Below are 19,700 nucleotides of genomic sequence, written 5' to 3' on the forward strand. Positions count from 1 at the left end.
TTTAAAAAGATTATTCAGGCTGCAGTGAGGAGAATAAGTGGAAGAGATGACAAGGGTGGAAGTGGGAAGATTAGTAAAGAGGGTATTATAAAAGTCTGGGTCAGAGATGATGATGATTTGGACCAGTGTGATGGCAGTTTGTTAGTGTCATTGAGTTGATTCCGACTCCTAGTGACCCTGTGTACAGCAGAGAGGAACCCTGCCCAGTCTTTTTGCATCATCCTCTCACCTTTCTGTGCTTTATCAGACAATGCTCTGCTGCAATTTGCAGGGTTTTCATGGCCAATTTTTTCAGAAAATGGTGGCCAGGTCTTCTTCCTAGTCTGTCTTAGTCTGTGAGCTGTACTGAAGCCTGTCCACTATGGGTGACCCTCCTGGTATTTGAAATACCAGTGCCATAGCTTTCAGAAACATGCAGCCACCACAATATGACAGACAGGTTGTGTGGTTTCCAGATTGGGAAACAAACTCGGGCTGTGGTGGCAAGGGCATCAAATCTTAACCACTAAATAACCAATGATGAAGGCAGGGATAGAGAAAAGGAGATATATATTTTGGAGGTATAAATGACAATGTTTGTTGTTGGATGAGATATGGGGCTGGAAGAAAATGAGGAATCAAGTATGCTCTGGGTTTCTGACTCGAGCAACGTGAAAAATTGGGGCATCATTTTCTGAGAGATGAATAGGTTTGGGGAGGAACATTAATACTTGTATTTAAGTTCAAGATACTTGTGAGATTCCTTGGTGAATTGAGTGTGTGAGTCCATAAATATTTGTTGAGTGTCTAATACATGCTAGGCACTGTGGTGGATATGCAGTTGAAGGATCAAGGCAGAGGCTCAGAATTATACATACTGGGGACTCATGAGCATCTAGTTGGTATTCAAAGCTGCGGACATGGGTGAGATCACCTAGGGAGAAGTGCAGAGAGAGAGGAAGAGAGGGACCCTTGGTGCCCCTACATTTACAGGTTGTTGACGAGGGAGACTGATGAGGAGTCAGAGAGTTAGGAGAAAACCACAGGAGTGTGCAGTCATGGAAGCCTAGAGCTGAGAGTGTTTCAAGATGGAGGGAGTACATCAGCTCGGCCAAATGCTGCTCAAAAAGCCAGTAAGACGAGGAGGGTGAAAGTCCATTGGATTCGGCAACATGTCAGTTGTTGGTGACCCAGACTGGCAGTCTCAGTGGTGCGGTGTAGAAAAATGCCAACTTCTTTGAATTGAGAAGTGAATGGGAGGTGAGAAGTGAAGTTCAGGTATGCAGACAGTTCCCTTGAGAAGTCTGTCAGTTAAGGGGTGCAGAGGGATGGGAGATCCTAGAGCCGCCTTGTCTGGGAATGATGGTAGAGGAGAAGAGACTGATGGTGCGGGAGAGAGAGAGTAGCTGAAAAGGAGCAAAGTCCTTGAGAAGGTGGGAGGGCTCAAACTTCAGGGCGCAGAGGGTCTAGTCTTGGTTTTAACACAAGAAAACGGTGGCACCTTGGACAAGTCTTTCATTTCTTTGGGCCTCCATTCTCCTCCCCTTTTATAAGACAAGAAAGTTTGAAGATAAGACTTCTTGGCTGTCAAATTATGTGAAACAAAATAACTAGATACCATGGGGATAACAAAAGAGGTTGTTTAAACAGTAGTTGGGGTGGTTTATTTTGTTGCTCTGGAGATTTTTATTGTTATTTTTGTGGGAACTAGATGGACAGAAAATTTCCGTATTAATAAATTTGGAGATATAATTCCTTCCAGTTTTAATATCCAGGAGTTTGTTTCCCTGGAAAATGGAAACCAGAGACCTTTCACTCCTGTTTCAAATGGAGCTGTATCACTATTAAAGATAACTTGAATGGGGAGCCGGTGATGGAGGGCTGGGATATCCTCCCTTGGCTCTAAAATTCAGCCTTTTCTTTTTCAAAAGAAATTGACAGCCCCCAAAACCTGGTGACCAACCAGGTGACGGAGAACACAGCTACTGTCTCCTGGGACCCAGTGCAGGCCGACATTGACAGGTACATGGTGCGTTACACCTCCGCTGATGGAGACACCAAGGACGTCCCTGTGGGGAAGGAGCAGAACAGCACCATCCTGACAGGCCTGAGGCCGGGCGTCGAGTACACGGTCCATGTGTGGGCCAAGAAGGGTGACCGGGAGAGCAAGAAGGCCGACACCAAGGCCCCGACAGGTAACGAGAGAAAGATGGTCAATTGGAATTGAATTTTGAGCATGTGGATTTGATTGTGACTGGTACCAAAAGATGTGGCGTGAGTTGAGAGACTTTGCAAAGGAAGTCTTAAAGATCCAAGAAAGACAGCAAGCTCTGGTGGTGATCTCCATGAGCCGCCCTTCCCTGACAGTGACGAGCTGCTCATGGAACCACTCAACCCATGGAAGGGAGAAGTAAGGTTGTGCAGTAGCCGTGTTTTTAGCAGACTCAGCGAAGATGTTTATAGGATCTGGTCATTGCAGTGTTTGTGATAATACTTTTAGAATGATTGCCCGTGGAGTAGCCCTTGATAAAATGATAAGTTAGCTGCTCTGAGCACCATGGCAGATGTTTAATTGATGGTTTTGATGTGTCATAATGTTGCAAAGAAGACATTGTTCCTCCCACATTTTAGGGAGCCGGAAGTCAAGAAAGTGTGTCAACCTTATAACTAGTCCCTAGAGATTGAGAACCAGGGTTACTTTCTTCCTCGACTTCCACCAGCGACTCTGGATGGCAACACCATTGCCGTGTGCTAAGAGAGCTCTAGAAGATGAAAATCGTGGCGATGGGGTGGTGGATATCTCTTCCATGGCTTCAAAGCTTAGACTTTTCCAACATTTTCTTAAAGACATTGACAGCCCCAAAAACCTGGTGACTGATCGGGTGACAGAGAACACGGCCACCATCTCCTGGGACCCGGTACAGGCCGACATTGACAGATACGTGGTGCGCTACACCTCTGCTGATGGAGACGCCAGGGAGGTCCCTGTGGGGAAGGAGCAGAGCAGCACCATCCTGACGGGGCTGAGGCCGGGCGTGGAGTACAAGGTTCATGTGTGGGCCGAGAAGGGGGACCGGGAGAGCAAGAAGGCTGACACCAAGGCCCTGCCAGGTGAGGGGCTGGGACAGGGAACTCTTCACATCTGTCAGGACAGAATCTTCCTCCATAACCAGAAGTGGGGAGGGGAGTAGGGAAGGCAGTTGTTTCACTGAAGATATTCTTCAAAGTGCTTCTCTTTTTACCTCTTTGAGGTAATACGTTGCCATGACAGTTCAGATTAAGATGAAAGAGTGTAGAGGAAGCCGTGTGAAAGTAAACCTGTGGGACCTTTCAAGACTGTTGTGCAAAAGGTGGCCTCCCTTCCACCCCCTCCACCCAGCCCAGCTCCCAGGCTCCCCACCCTGGATATGAGAACCTGGGTGGGCCTCAGCTCCAGGTCGGAGGAGAGGCCAGGAGCCTCTGCTGTTTCCATCTTCCAGATTGGGGGCAATGATGGAGCATCTTTGTCCCCTCACTGTCCCTCTCCGCTTGGTGATCAGCTGGCCCTGGACTGCTTGTGTTTTATGTGAATGATGGGGCCTCTGGTCTCACTGAGCATCATAGAAATCAGGCCTCAGAAGGATCTGAGAAGAGTACTGTGCCCACCCTGAGGTCCATGGGCCTGTTTAGACAGTCTGGGCAAGCACTGGTTGTCCCCTTTGAGGCCATATATATACCATGTGTGGCCACTGGAGTTAGAGGTGCCTTGAGTTTCTTTGTTATTTTTATTAGTTACAGTTAGCAGAAATTTTTAATTAAAAAGGTGATATATGCTTATAGTAGAAATTTTCGAACTAAACAAAGATGTGTAGAAAGAAAAATGTTTCCACATCTCAGACTCCCTAATACCCAGTGCTGCCCTTCAGAGGCAACGAGCATCTTCCTCCCTCCTTCTCCCCTCTCTCCCTCCCCCCACTTCTCCTCCCTCCTTCCTCCTCATCTCCCCTTCCCTTCTCTCTTTCCTCCCTCCCTCCTTCCTTCTTCCACCCCTTTTTCTCTCTCTCTCCCTCCCTCCCTTGCTCCTTTCTTCCTCTCTTCCTTCTTTTTGTTCTCTCTGCTACACTTTCCTCATTTTTAAGGAAAACGTTATCATCTTTCTACTTCATAGAAATGTGTGAGTAACTAAGACAGACATCTCAAGTCCATAACTAGGGGGTGGGTGGGCAAAGAGGTAGCAGAAAGCAGCTTAAGATACTTAAGTAGTTTAGGTTTTGCTTTGATTTTTGAAAGCAGGAAATTCAGTTTTTCCATATGATGGATAGAATAGATCCACACCAGATGTTGTGCTTTAGAAAGTCAAACCAAGCTGATATTACAGAAATGCACAATTTGTCAAAACACCCTCGTTCAAAATAACAGCTGCCTGTTTTCTATTAAAATAGTGCAATTCAGTTCTCAGCTGAAATGCTACTGGGTAGGAAATAGCCTAGAGACATCTTTTTTGGGAACTTCTAAATTAAAATCACCTTCTACGATAATGATTTTTCAAAATGGAAATTTCCATTCATATCTTATTTGGTTAAAAAAAATGAGCTGTCTGACCAATTATTATGGTGTCGACTAGAACTTTTGCTGAGCTTTGGTTTTCCTGGTCTCCAGCGCACACACAGATCCACGCATTCCCTCTGGTGTTAGAGTGGGAAACTGCATAGGAATCAGAAGAAAAGCTCTCTGCTCTTGCTACATCTCTTCTTCCCTTTCTTTCTTTCTTTCTCTCCTCCTTTATACAAGCTCTCCCCCTCTTCTTTCTGTACAGAGTATGTGTTTAAGGCCACATGCTTACATATATAAGAAATAGGACTTTATATTTCTATATCAACTTAATTTCTATCATAAGCCCCCACCTCTGCTTGTTGGTTAGAAACCTCAGGAAATTTAGGGTCATGCTCCTTCCCAAGGGCTCTGTGTAAAGTCTTGTGTAGTTTCCCAGTGCCAGGCATGGGGGTGCCCATGGCACCTTCCAGGTGGATGTTTGCTGAGGTACCCTGGTTTCTGTGTGCAGGGCCCTTTCAGATCTGCGGCTCCCCCATCCGTACACGCCACTTTGGGAGCTGTGCCATCTCTGAGAATCTGTCTGCTAATCTAGGTTGCTCGCACCCACCACTCTCTGGGAATCTGCTGGGGAATGGGGGCCCAGGTTCACTCCCTCGGACCCACCCAAGCCCCTGTTCCTTAATCCTCTTGTCCACAATGGGTCTATACTTTTGGAAACAAAAATCATAAAGCATTGGTAGCAAGGAAGAACAGAGCCTGCTACCTGCTTGAAGGGAGGAAGAGAAATGGAGGAGGAGAAATGGGAGGTTAGGTAGGGAGAAAGGATAAGTTAGCACTTCAGAGTTACGTCGCCTCAGTTGTGTCTTAGTAATAACAGTTACCTGACTTTTGATATACAGACATCGACCCTCCCAAAAACCTCCGTTCGTCTGCTGTAACACAGTCTGGTGGGGTATTGACCTGGACACCCCCCACTGCTCAGATTGATGGCTACATTCTGACCTACCAGTTCCCAAATGGCGCTGTTAAGGTACTGGATCCTCCTTGTCTGCTCTGTTGGTGTCCATGCCCAGCCTCTGTATGAAGCAACTGACTTGGGTGAACCAGCTTGATTGCTGGTCTCATGACAACCTGCTGATAAATGAGTTGATCCTTATTGATCACCCGTTGTGTGCAAGGGACAGTGCTAAACATAGTCACGTGTGAACACGTGGTCTCATCTTATAGGTCTAACTTTTGTGCCTGCTTTCTAGCTAACCACTGCTTATTTGCTGGCCACACATCTGCCCCGAATTATTTTGTTTGTTTATCTTCCTCAATAAACGTTAGCTCCATGAGGACAGGGAACTTTTGTCAGTTTTGTTTATCATTTAGTGCTTAGAACCTAGCACATGGTAGGTGCTTAATAAATATTTATTGAATGAATTGATTAACTGTTATTTCAAGGGTGAGACCTCACACGTGGAATCTGAAGGCCAGCGTGTTTTTGAAAATTGTCCCAATGGAAAATTATTATTCTCTCTCCTTGGCAAGGAAGAAAGAAGGGAGGAAGGAAGAAAGGAAGGGCACGTTGATTTATTCGTTATCTCAGTTAGTGCTTAGGACAGCCCTGCTAGGAAAGTCAGTCCTCTGTTTGTAGAGGAAGTAAGACAAGTTCAGAAGGAAGTTTATTGAAAAACCAACTATCTCCCTGGGTCACAGATAGCAATGGCCAGATTCACCTCCCCTATTAACTTCTTAGCCTAGCCTTGCCTGCCTCTTGCTTCCAGCAGAGGTCCCCAGGGTGGTGCCTGGTGCTGGCTCCCAGCAGTGCTGAGTCTCCGTGGCCTGGCCCACCAGAGCAGCGGCTGGGACCACTGGGCTTCTGGGCTGCCACTGCACCCTCAAAGAGACAAAACACTGTGCTCTCAGAGAGCTTCTGACGTTAGCTCCAGGAGATTCTATTAACCACCTAGGGTTCTCAGGGTGATCAGCCGAGTGACTATCCACTGTCTCCTTTGTTTGGTAGGAGGTGCAGCTTGGACAAGGGGACCAGAGGTTTGAGCTGCAAGGCCTTGAGCAGGGCGTCGCCTATCCTGTCTCCTTGGTTGCCTTTAAAGGTGATCGTCGGAGCAGGAATGTATCCACCATTCTTTCCACAGGTAATGTGGACTTATGCACTCTGAACGAGAATGCAGTCGAGAGGACCAACATCAGAGGGGCCAGAAAAAAGGGTCCAGGGAGGAGCAAGTGGCTACAGAGTCATGGATCTCTCTAGGCATAGGGAAATGGAAATGGGGTTATGGGCTCAAAAGAAATCCATCCCAGGGTAGGGAGACTACAGAGGGGAGTGAAATGGGGTGTTATTTTGGTGGGAGGCAGTTGGGTCAGAGAGGAAGTGATGTGAACTTGACCTTATTTCTAGTACATTTGGAGGGTTTGATGAGAGCAGAGTGTGGGAGAAAAGTAAGATGTGAGTGAAGACTGGAAGGAGCAAAATAGTAGGAGATTATGGAATAATTTCTACACAAGTTGTCTTAAAATAGGGGAATAACCTCACTCCTCTTCTGTGGCCTTCTCCTAACAATGCTGCCCCTCTGCTTGGCTCCCAGTTGGTGCCCGTTTTCCACACCCTTCGGACTGCAGTCAAGTTCAACAGAACAGCAACGTTGCCAGTGGTGTATACACTATCTACCTGCACGGTGACGCCAGCCGGCCCCTGCAGGTGTACTGTGACATGGACACGGATGGCGGCGGCTGGATTGTGAGTCACACGGAGCCCCACGGAGCTCTGGCAGTGCCTTGTTTCTCAGCCCAGGGAGCTTTGTTCCTTCTTCATCCATAGGAAAGAGGAGCTTGGGTGGCTTGTAGCTGTTTTTAGAGACCCCACTGTAAGAATCGAGCCTGAAGTACTTTACACCTTGGGTAGAGCAGGCTTGATTAATCTAAGGCTGATGATTGTGAAGGCTTTTGGGTTTACTGCTGTCTAATAATGTCCTATATGTGTGTATTACCTACATTTCACTCTCTTCAAAGCACTCTCATAAGCATGACTCTCACACGAAAGCTTTAGAATAAGTGAGAGAGATTATTGTTCCTATTTTATAGACAGGTAAATTGAGGCCCACAAGAGGTGCCTTGGCTAGGTCACATGAATTAGTGACAAAGTTGAGACCACATTTCAGGACTTCAGCCTCCTCGATCGTTGTTCTTGCCATTGGGTCATCTCAGGCCATCCAAGATGGAAACACTTGACCTCTTTGGGGGCTCAGTGCTCTGAATTGGAGCCTGTTGTCCAGGTTCTGCATCCTGGCTCCATTGTACGGAAACAAGAGCTTTGGAACTTTGATTTGAAAGGCTAAAGCCTGAAAGAGGGAACCTTGGCCATGTTCTGATGGTCCCTCTTCTGTGTGGAGGTTTTATTCTCTTGGGCTATTGTCTGCTTAAATCACGCGGCACCTTCTTTGATTGCATCAGCCTGATCCAATTATATGATGAGCCGCCTTTGAGGATTGCAATCTAATCCTTCTATCTCCCCCACCCACTTCTTCCTGTGCCTGAACAGACAGAGGCTGTCGCTGCCCCAAACCAGCATGCAGCCTTACCCGCTGTGTACCCATAACTCACTGTGGGAAGGAAAAAGCATGATCTCATAGTGCTCAAGCTGTGTTCATTGATGCATTTGCTCAGGGGCCTGGGAAACCAAAGACACTTGAGCAGCCACGGATAAAATGATACTGTCTGATAAGCAGCAATGACGAAAACTTATTATCTACACAGCTGCATCTAATGGCTGAAGGGCAGTATTGGATTGGATGGGGGAGATTCCCAATTGATTTATGAAAATAATGGAGCAGAATGTAGCACGGGAGGTCTTCCACCTGACCAGACCCATAGGGATGTACCTGCTGCTTTGCATCAGCACCATTGTAACTCTAAGCATTCTGGCTTGAAGCCAGTTCCCTGCCTTTGTACCCATAATTGACCATTGCCAGCATCTTTGTACCGTCTATTGTGGCCTTTTTGAAAGTCAACCTTGCACAGGAAAGGAGACATTTGTCTAGAGCGATCTTTGGAAAACAACCTGCCAGTCTACCTGCCTGGGAATACCCATGATTTATTTCACAAACATTTATTGAGTGCCTGCTATGTGTCCCGCACTCTTTTATATATTCAAGAACCAGCAGTGAACCAAACAAAATCCCTGCTGTCCAGGAGCTTGCCTTCTCCATCCCTCCCATGCAAATGCCCCTGACTAGAACACAGAGGTCAGTTCCAGAATAAAAAACATCACCCTCGTTCTAACCAATCCTGGTCCCCGACCCCATCCCAAGTCTTGTTTCCTGACCCCGACTCCTGAAGGAATACATGAACTGAGATTCTGTAGGATTCTCCTCAAAGCCACCACCCTCCGGAAACCATGTGGAGTCCTGAAAACATCTCCAAATCTTTTACAGACAGTTTCTGTGTTTTTTGGGTTCTACAGTCTTTTGTCACGGAAAGATGACCTTAGTATATTGCTCATTTTTGAACTGAGCTTGTAAAATCCTTTTAAGGAAGTTCTTCTCCATCCCAGGCAGCAGGAGACCAATTTCATTAACAGGCCAGAGGAACTCTGCCCGGAGGCAACTGAGGCCGTGGGGGGAGGCTGGAAGAAGACATCAGAGGACACGTAAATGTCTCAGATATTTCCATCTTTGTTTCCCATCTTGCGTGTCTTAAGGACCATATTAGAGGCTCTCCAGACATTTAAAGGAGATTTTCAATTTTTTCTCCCGATTTAGTCATTCAGGACATTGAGTGAGTTCTAGAATGCAATAACAGTTCTGGAGTGTAGAACTAGGCTGAAAGATATTTTCTTCTTCTTGAGACTTATTTGCTAAGGGGCTTTTGTTATCCAAAATAGTTCATCATAAGATGTTTTCACCTTGTAGAGTGGGAACGGACTAGATTCTGAATGAGTTGATTAAGACTGCCTGATCAAGATGTTCAAATGATCCCTGGTGGTTAGTTCACTTGGAATCTGATATAATAAAATGCAAACTAACATTTATTGAGATAAAATAATAACTTATTATATCTGTATGTGCCAGATTCTGGCCTCCATACATTATGATTTATTATGATTAGTGACCTTGCTGAAGCCTCGATTTAAGAGCATGACAAATGGGCTATTAACTAAATCTTGATCTAATAGTTTAGAGAAGTGAGGCTTGTCACGGTTAACTAACTTGCCCAAGGACACAGCTAGTAAGTGTAGAGCTGGCCCTAAACAGTGATGCGAAGAGCATCAGCACCATTTTTTGGAGTTTCCCTGGCCAAGTTGAAACATTATTTAAAAAAAAAAATCAGGCAGAAAGCTCCTCTCACGCTTCGACACTATGTTCATTGATTAGAGATGGAGACCAAACGCCTTGGTAATGTGTCTGTCCTAGGACGGCAGGATTGGATTTGAGCCTGACCTCGTAGCGTAACTAATTACGTAGTGGAAAAGTAATTTGATGCGACGTGTATGGAGCTGAACACTGGTGCCACATCCATGCTAGGATTCCACTGTCCGTGATACAGGAAGAGTCCCAGGGAAGGGACTGGAACAGGCGCCATGCTAAGGATTTATCAGTTCGTCTCAGAATCCTAAGAAATGCTTTTTGGAAAATAGACTCAGCAGAGCTGGTATTTTCACATTTTCTGACGGAAAGATGAGATCACTGTTTTCTCCTTGCATCAGCCACTAAATAATTAGCTGTCTGACTCTGGCTAATTTCTTTACTGAACCTTCACATCTGTAAAATGGCATCATATATGCCTACCCTGGAGCCAGCACTTAACGAATGCTCAATAAACTATTGTTATATAAGTGAATAAATGAATAAGGAAATGAAGGAAGCCACGAGAGGAATAGGACATCTCTAAAAATGGACACTTGAGCAAAGGGGAAAGGGAACAACAATATGAATGCAGTGTCATTGTTTGCCGTGGTCCTTCCAAAGGTCCGTTCAGCAGCTCTTTTCCATTATGGAACATCTTTAATGTACCGTCTCCTTTAGTCCTCCCAGCACCTCTGAGTTAGACACTTCCTTCCTGCTTCTAACCCTGTTTGACAGGGAGCTGACTGAGGCTGAGGAATAGAAACGGCTGAAGAGGCCGTAGCCTGACTCTCAGAGCCCGGGCCTCTCCCTTGCCCATTGATGCCTCTGTTCAGCGCTTCTGGGCCAGCAAACGTGGATGGGTGGTGCTTTGGAAAAAGTGAGATGTGAGCGCCCTTGTGGAGCTCTCACACTGTCGCTCTCTCCTCCCTCCCTGTCTCTTCCCAGGGAAAAATGTAAAGAACGCACAAATATTAGGAGGTTTACCTTACCAAATTCAAGATAATGTGTTTTACTTCAAGGCGCATGCTGTGGCGCAGGGTGGAAAGGAGGGAGATGGGATTTTGTGTTGGGGCTTCTGCATTTGAATGAATATGAAGGAAAGTAAGTAGAAAGATGCAGTTCCAGCTTTCTAGAATTCCAGGATCGTCACTCAGTTAGCTAGGAAGGCATGTCACTTGGCTCTCAAGGTCATGAGGAATTATATGTAGTATCAGTCCCAATAGTACTTATAAGTGTGTTTAGCTTTTAGGGACTTCATATAAAAGAATCTTATTTCTCTGACTGGAACTTCCTTCTCCGAATAGAGGGGGTTTGGAAATGAAAGCAGCCCATGCTCTCATGAAATAGTCCCCAGCTGTCTCCAGTTTCTCACTTTTTACTCACTCTTCAACCATTCCAGTTTGGCTTCTGCCCTCATCTCTCGCTAACACAGCCTTTGTTAAAGTCACCAGTGATTCTGTGTCACTAAATTCTATGGACAGTTTAGGCCTCATGTTGACCTCTCTTCAGCACTTGATCCTGTTGACCGCACCTTTTTCTTTGTGGCCTTTGTGATTCCACATTTTCTTTGTTGTCCTTCTTCATCTCTAGTGGCTGTTCTCTCTCCTTAATGTACTCATCTTTCTCCCTGGGACTGTGATACATTGGGGGTCTTCAAGGCTTGATTCTAGGCCATTTTCTCTTTTCAGTTCCTATTTTCTTCCTAGATGGCCTCATCTTTCCAATGGCTTCATTTGACTCTCTATGTCCCAGTGGTTCTCTGTATTAGTTAGGCTAAAATGGGCTACATTGTGGTAACAAACCAACCCCAAATGCCAGTGATTTAACATGGAGGAGTCAGGCTGGCCTGGTGGCATAGTGGTTAAGTTTGCGCACTCTGCTTTGGTGACCCAGGGTTCATGGGTTCAGATCCTGGGCACAGACCTACATATCGCTCATCAAGCCATGCTGTGGTGGCATCCCACATAGAAGAACTAGAGGGACTTACAACTAGGATATACAACTGTGCACTGGGGCTTTGGGGAGGAAAAAAAAAGAAGAAGATTGGCAACAGGTTTTAGCTCAGGGGCAATCTTTAAAAAAAAAAATAGTTTTTTTTCTCACGTGTGCAAAGTTTTCTGTGGGTTTGGCCGTCACTTCTAAGTGGTGACTCAGGAATTCAGGCTGATTCCAACTTATGGCTCTGTCCTGTCAACATGTGGCTTTCGCTGAGGCACTGTGGCATGTGGCACTGGCAGAGAGAGCTTGGAGAACCCCTCCCCCTCCAGTGCTCTCACTTACAATCCTTTGGCTAGAACGAGTCACATGGCTTATTGCACATTAACTGCAAGAGATGTTGAAAGAGGCTATGTTCCTGTGTTCCTGGGGAGAGGAGAGTGAAATGGGACTTGGAGAACACCTGGCATCATCTAAGACCCACTCTCACCTTGGTTAGTCTAGCCTAGCTCTCTCTAGCCCTTACAGTCAACTGCTCCCATGGCATCTTCATTTACCAAGATACCTCAGAAGTGACTCACACTTACCATGTCCCCACTGAGCCTGTGATGCACTCATTAAACCTGTCCTCTCTCAGAGCCCTGCTCTCAGTGAAGAGCCGTCCAGAACTGCAAGCCAAGACCACAAGAATCATTCTTAACTTCCTCTTGTCTTTCAGTTTCACTTTCAATCTATTACCACATCTGTCAATTTTACCTTCTATCCACTTCTCTCTACTTTTAAAGCAGCCTCCCGTCCAACCTACCATCCTCTTTCACTCAGTCACATCTTCAGGTGTGTCAGAGTGAAATGTCCCTCTCCCTTTGCAGGTCTTCCAGAGGCGGAACACCGGGCAGTTGGATTTCTTCAAGCGCTGGCGGGCCTACGTGGAAGGCTTTGGGGACCCCATGAAGGAATTCTGGCTTGGTATGATCTCCGAGAATCCGGGAGGGCTGGGTTGTGGAGAGGTGATTTCCCCCTTGAAAAACTGGTCAGGCAGCTTGAGGAAGCTCACCACATTCAGGAAGAGGTCCAAGTGACAGGGACACTCTGAGGAACCTGTCGACCAGGGTGTTGGTGGGAAGGTTCTTATGTGCTCTGGGCTTCTGAAAAGGTGGAACTGTCACCAGTGGTCTTTATGCTGTATCTAAGCCCCATAGGATCTGCCTGGAGCCTGAACTTCTTAGAAACCACAGGAGAAGAAAAATGGTTGATTGATGGAGATGCTGGGCCACTATTGGGAGGTCATACTAGTAGTCCCTGGAATTCTGCTGGTTCTGCCAGTCATTATGGGCATCAGTTTTTCCCTTTTCCTTCTCTATTCTGGAGCAGATTTTCATAGTGTGTGAAGTAACAAAAAGCATCAATTGGGAAATGAAGAATTAAAAAATCGTAATAGAATAGATAGATGTTTATGGTTTGCTTGGTCCAAAATCCCTTAAGAGACCTTGATAAAGAGAACTGCTAATGCTTTAGAGAGATGGAGTCAATGGGGGTAGCTTCATCCCGGGATTACTCCCCACTGCTCCCCCCTAGAGGACGAGGTTTCCATACTCATTAGCATGACTGTGCAAAAGAGATAATAGGACGAGAGAATGAGCCCCTAAAAGAGAAAGTGTGTGGAAGGCCCCCATTCACAGCAGAGGAAAAGGCTAAGGTGACTTTTGGTGCTGAAAGTCTCAGATGCCAATGGTGAGTGCTCACACACATTGATTGATTGGTTATTAGAATTCCATCCCTTCTTTTTAGGACTTGACAAGCTACACAATCTCACCACTGGCACTCCTACCCGGTATGAAGTGAGAGTGGACTTACAGACTGCCAATGAGTCTGCCTATGCCATATATGATTTCTTCCAAGTGGCTTCCAGCAAGGAGCGGTTCAAGCTCACGGTTGGGAAATACAGAGGCACAGCAGGTGAGAAGTAACATTTCCTTACAGCTGGGGTCTCTTGCTCTCTGGGTGTCTAAGCATTGGTTTGCCACATGCCATGGATCTGGGTGATGGAATATTGTTCTGCGAAGGTGAATTGTCCTCACAATTGAGACCCTGCTCCCTGCGGGGGGGGGTGGGGGTAAACAGAGTCATTCAAGCAATCCTTCACCGTCATAAAATTGGAACTTTTGTACATTTTACATCGATCCCCCTCCTCTTATACTTCCCAGATTCAGGCTGTTGCACATTAGCTGAGAAACCCACATTCTGAATGATTTCATGGTGCCTGCCCACCTTTCGTTTGGCTTTAGCAGTGTGGCTGCCATCCTTGCACAGCAGTGTGTGTTGTGTCATTATTAAAATATTTTGTGGTACTTTGCCATGAATAAAGACAGAAAAATGAAAGTGGTGATTCAAACAATTAGAAGTATAGGTCTCGTTAACTTCATACAAATGTGACAACACAGGAATTAGCGGTTCCGTGGAAAGCAGGGCCTCGATTAGCTGCTCACTGGATTTAAGCCAGTTGATTGTGTGTTCAGTTGTGAAGGAAAAGAACAAAATTAAGCAACGTGGCAGAAAAGCTGGGATTATACCATTGAGTATTTAAGAGGGGAAGGGTGGTTATTGTTTTAATATTACATTTTAAACCTATATTTACAGTTTTTAAAACCCTAACAAATAAGTCTGTTGTTTGACTTTGCATGTTTTTGACTTTGGTGTAACTATGTAGGAATGTGTTTCCAGCCAAAATGACTGACAGTATAAGACATGGTCTCTCCCCTTAGACTCAAGCATGAATAGATAAGTAATAATATAAGGCAACTTTTGCAGAGAGTCAGATAAATGGTAAGGAGAATAAAGAATGACAGGAGTGTGGAGAAGGTGGGCACACTGAGGACTGGGGCCAATGAAGGGAGCTTCCTTCAGGAAGCTGGAGTTGGGTCTGAAAGGGTAGAACTTGGATGACGGGAAAGGAAGGGGCTCCCCAGGCCTGGGGGAGTTCGGGGGGCTGGGGAGCAAGGACTGAGCTCAGGCAAGGAAATTGGGGTGCACTCTTGAAGCCTTGCAGGCCTTCTCAAAATTGTCTGCTCAAGGACTCTGAACAGCATAAAGCTGCGAACAGACACCATGATCTAAAGTGGCCAACTGCTAATGCAAATTTTTTCAGGTCTTATAATTTAATTTTTAGAAAAATCACATGAAGTTTGCATTGCTCTTGTTGCCCAGTGCTTAGCATGGAGCCTGGCGCAGAGTAGGTGAGTTTAAAATATAATATTGCTAGCAAGACCTTTCTATATAATCTTATGGATGCTTTGTATTGTAAAGAATAGTCCCTGAGATGCAAATAGCTTCCACAGGGGTCAGTGAAGGGTGAGTTTGGTGACATGGTGACACAGAGGGAGACAAAGCACCTACTAGAGAGAGAGGAGTTTGGGTAGCAGACATGGAGAACTGTTCAAGGGTTCCGACTAGGTGCTGGGTGGGGAAAAGTGTGCAAAGAATTGTTTCAGGGAAAAAACATCCTTGGAAAAAAAGATACTGCACTGCCTGCACCGCTGGGGACTGTCAGTTCTTCCCTCAGTGTGCTGGGTCTCCATAGGCTGGGAACAGGCTGGGCAACCCTTTTGTACTTTACAGACAGCTTCTAGACGTACAGTGTACTGTGCTACATCCACTCAGAGTATAATAAAGTAAAATCCACTCAAAGCACGAAAGTCAGGCATAGGAATAAGGCAGTTAAACACAATTGAGAAACACAGCTGGACATTCGTATGTCTTATTATAAGGATATTAACTGGATGAGGGGGATTTAAAGACGCCATTTTGTAGGATTAAGCACTCTGCCTACCTCTGCGCCCCCCAGCCCCCCGCCCCCGCCCATGAGATCAGACATCTTTGCTGATGGCTGATTCCACGATCTTCCAACACTTAGGTGTAAGGGGGACGCACATTGCAGTCTCTCCTAGACCCCTTGGGCCTCCTCCGGCTCTGGTCTCAGTATATAGGGTCATCCCTTTTCTTTCCAATACCCTGTCTACTACTGACCACAGCCATGAGTCAGCCTTCCTTTCTGAGGCTAAAGAGTCCCGATCTTCAGAGACTCCATCCATGGACCTTCCCCAGACAAGATGTGGAGTTGGGGTGTTTCCCTTTGGTGCCTGTGTCCCACATCTCTCCCTGAAACCCAGTGCCCTCACCGGCCTCCTGGGTGGGCACCTCACTCAGACCTGCCTTCCTAGGCTGCCCATTCCCCTTTCCTCTGCCATTCACATGTAGCTTTTCTGACGCTCGTCTTAAAATAACCCAGTCAATGAACTGATGCTAATGGGAAAATGAGTGAAAGGGAGTCAACATACTCGTGAATTAATGGGATTCTCTTCCTAGGTACTCTATTTGCATTTTAACTGTGATTAACAGATAATTCTCTTCCGAGGTTGTTCAGGCCTGACAGTGGGGAGATATTTTTTAAGGAAGCCTTGAGAGACTTTCAAATCAGGTAGCATTTGGGCAGCGATCTAGTCTGCCATGTGTACTAGCCTTCTGAATTCTGAATTGCACTGACATGGTTAGGGAGCTTTAGTGTTCCTTATATATGCTGATTGGTCCCTGAGGAGGATTTTGAAATTTAGGGAGCTTCTGGCTACTCATGTCCTAAATGGTGAGTTTCTGTTCAGAGGACATGGCATTCAAATAGAAGGTGAACATTTTGATATCTCCATGCACAAGCCAGCTCTTCTCAGCTTTTAATTGCATTATAGCTCTGATTAGAACAGGAGATGTGGAGCCCTGGTGGAAATGCATGGTTTAACACTTGTCCCCTACTCAGACTATCCAGGTGGACCCTCAACTTTTACTTTCACTGAAGTCCTATCAGTAAGCCCATTGTGCTGCCATGAAGGAAACTCCAGCCAGGCAGTGCTGTGTAAGTTCAGCATCTGATTACGAATGTTGGAGTGGGGCAGGAAGGACATTTTATGAGCTCTACCTTCAAAATGCTATTCATCTCTTCAGAGATTAAAATGAAAACATAAATAGATGTTTGGAATGGAGCAGTATGACTTCTACAGGCTGACCCATCATTTACAGCTGATTCTGAGTCCCACCTGCAGGAGACAGCACTGCTCAACCAGGGATGGGTCCACCCCTGGGTGGGGGGACTTGGCAATGTGACTGAAGGTCTCTGCCAGCATTTTGTGGGCTGGGGCCGGGGAGGCCAAATATCCATACTGAAGAATTGTTCTACCCCAAATGCCAGCACCCTTCTTGCTTTGAGTGGATTCTTAAATACTGGTACTTAAAAAAAAGAGAGAGAGAAAAATTGTTGGGTACGTGGACAAAAGGGATAGCTAGAGATGGCACAAATCACTCTTTCATTGGCCTATTCCTGGTCCCAGGAGAGAAGATGTTCAAGGTCCAGACACATGGTCCTGTGGCTGTGTGACTTATAGGGGATATGATGTCAGTGATGTCTTCTGGTCTGAGATGGCTCAGTGGCCTGGGTCATCTTTCCTGTCTCAGGAAGTGCTGGAGGAGGAAGTGCTTAGAGTGACATTTTGGTGAGATGGGTGATGACCTTTTGCGGGCCTGTCACCAACCCCTCCCACGCACTCCCTGAGAAGAACCAGCTTCCCACCCAAAGCCATTATAGTAGAAGTGGGGCGCTTATCTCTCACCTAGATTTTCTCCTAAAATGCCAGTAGAAGGGAGGGAGTCTAACCACCACTGGCTCTTCCACCTTATCTTACTTAGGGGGATAAGCTTAATAAATCAGAAAACTGTCTCAGCTGGGGCCTGATGACCAGAGGAGAGTTATTTTTTGATTTATGAGCACAGTCACTATCTCTACCCAGAACATCAGTATGGCTTCTGTTTCTAGAAGGTAGAAAATCCATCTGCAGAAAAAAACTCCCACCCTTAGGCTGAAACCTGCTTCCCCTTTCTTTATCCCAGTGTCCAGGGATAGATAACCACAGCCAATCTTTAAGAAACATCCTCTGCACAGATTCTTAGGAAGCAGCGGTGGGAACTTGAAATGCAAGTTAGATGAGCTGTGCACTTTGAGAGAGCATTACTCAGGGAGCCCTTGCATGTTATTTAGAGCTGTAGTTAACTGTCTGCAAGAACTCTGAATGGAGGAGGAAATGTGTGTGAATAAAGTGACAGTTTGCCTGTCTTTGATCAGAGACAACTAATGGGGGCAGAGTGTTTTGCTGTGTCTGAGAGGAAAGGCCTTTATCACCCTCTTCTCACTCCTCCTGCTTTTGCTGCTTGAGGCAGAGAAAGGCCAAGGGCCGCTGTGGGAGCTCCCAAGTCAGAGGGACAAACTGGGACCTTCCCCTTACACAATGTGTGTCAACTCTTTCTATATCTGCCCCTACCACTCTCAACTATGAATAAACGCTGGGAACAGCGGCAGGGCATTGTCTGAGACAGCACCGGAAGGGCACAGGGTGGTGCAAAGAGACGGGCGGGGTTCTGCTGTGTCGTACATGGTGTTGCTAGGAGTCAGAGTCTACTCCACAGCACTAACAACAACAACTACCTCCGACTAAGTTCTTGGGAGCAAGGACTTCCTCTGTTTGCATTCCCAGAGCCTAGCATGGTGCTGGGCCATAATGTAGCAGGTGTTTCTGATGTCTCCTCAATAAATGAATGAAATTGCAGAACAAAAGTTCCCAAACTTCAGCTTGCATCAGAAGGGCACAGATTGCAGGGAACTCCCCCAGAGTTTCCGGTTCGGTAGGTCTGGAGTGGGGCCTGAGGATGTGCGTTTCTCCCAAGTTCCCAGATGATGCTGATGCTGCTGGTCCAGGGGCCCCACTTGGAGAACCATTGTTGTAGACGGCCAGAGAAAGCTCGCTCTCACTAGCATAACTGAAGCCCTCTGTTGAAATAAAGGAAGCCGCAGGCAAATCAGTGTATCAGAAGGAACCCAGGACTTGGCATCTGAGGACTGAGATTGGAGTCCTGGCTCTGCTGTTTGTGGGCTGTGAGACCTTGACAGGTCCCTAGAGTCTAGCCTCGGGGAGTTTGTTTCCTGGTGGGACTGAAGGCTGCCTGACCCACCTGGCAGGCATGTCATGGGATCAAATGAGAATATCTATGTGAAGATGATGGGTAGACTCAGAGATCAGATGTAAATGTAAGTACTGTTATTGTAGGAACAGAGCTTGATTAAGCTCGTGATTGATATGGGCACTTAGTGCCTTTTATGAGCTGAGTTAAAAAGCAAACTTATAAAAGGATGACAAATATGATGGGGGAAATAGGAGAAATAATTACAGCAGATTTTCAGACAGGATGTAACGAAGTGCTAAATTATATATATGCGTCCAGAGCACTCTAGAAGTTCAGGTGTGTGTGTTAGGAGGGTATGTGGGAGGATTAATAAGGGGAGTCTTCCTCAGCAGTGGGATCCAGTGGGCTTTGAGCAATGGTTAGGATTTGGACTGAGGCAGGGCAGAGAGAAGTCGGTGAGCAGAAGCATGGAAGGTGGACCTGTCCACTCCACAAGTGGAGAGTGCCTGTGGGGACAGTGGGCTATGAGATTGTGCAAAGGGAACAGCCGAGTTACAGGCCCGCAAAGCAAGGAGCAATAATTCAACTCCATGTGGTGGGAAGTAGAACATTAGGCCTGAGATGATGAAAATGGATGTTTAAGCTTCAGAAGGGCTAGGAAGGCCCAAAGAGAAGAGAACAGGCTTAGGGTGGCAGCTGTGGGAGTAGGGGTATACATGAGTGACCTGCAGAAAAAAGAGCTTGATAAAGGGGTACAACAGGATTCTCAAACATGACTCAGGGGTTTCAAGTCTGGGTGGCTGGGAGGATGGTCAAGCAGAGAGGGAGATTGAGAGAGGGGGGTTAGCTTGTGTGAGGGATGGTCAGGTACTATCGGGAGAGTTGATGAGTTTGGTTTTAGGTATTTGA

The 19,700-nt window shown here is 46.3% G+C and overlaps 1 protein-coding gene across 11 annotated transcripts in view; it reads left to right on the plus strand.

Moving 5' to 3' along the window:
- Positions 1 to 19,700, plus strand: part of TNN (tenascin N) — a 104,407-nt gene that overhangs the window by 81,277 nt on the left and 3,430 nt on the right. For all 11 annotated transcript variants that reach the window (XM_070590920.1, XM_070590930.1, XM_070590924.1 and 8 more), the window contains 7 exons: positions 1,911 to 2,174; positions 2,827 to 3,090; positions 5,412 to 5,542; positions 6,521 to 6,653; positions 7,104 to 7,255; positions 12,665 to 12,761; positions 13,584 to 13,751. In XM_070590920.1, coding sequence (XP_070447021.1) covers positions 1,911 to 2,174; positions 2,827 to 3,090; positions 5,412 to 5,542; positions 6,521 to 6,653; positions 7,104 to 7,255; positions 12,665 to 12,761; positions 13,584 to 13,751 — 1,209 coding nt within the window. The remainder of the gene's footprint in view (positions 1 to 1,910; positions 2,175 to 2,826; positions 3,091 to 5,411; positions 5,543 to 6,520; positions 6,654 to 7,103; positions 7,256 to 12,664; positions 12,762 to 13,583; positions 13,752 to 19,700) is intronic.

Source organism: Equus przewalskii, chromosome 23 (genome assembly GCF_037783145.1).
Source record: "Equus przewalskii isolate Varuska chromosome 23, EquPr2, whole genome shotgun sequence".
NCBI lineage: Eukaryota > Metazoa > Chordata > Mammalia > Perissodactyla > Equidae > Equus > Equus przewalskii.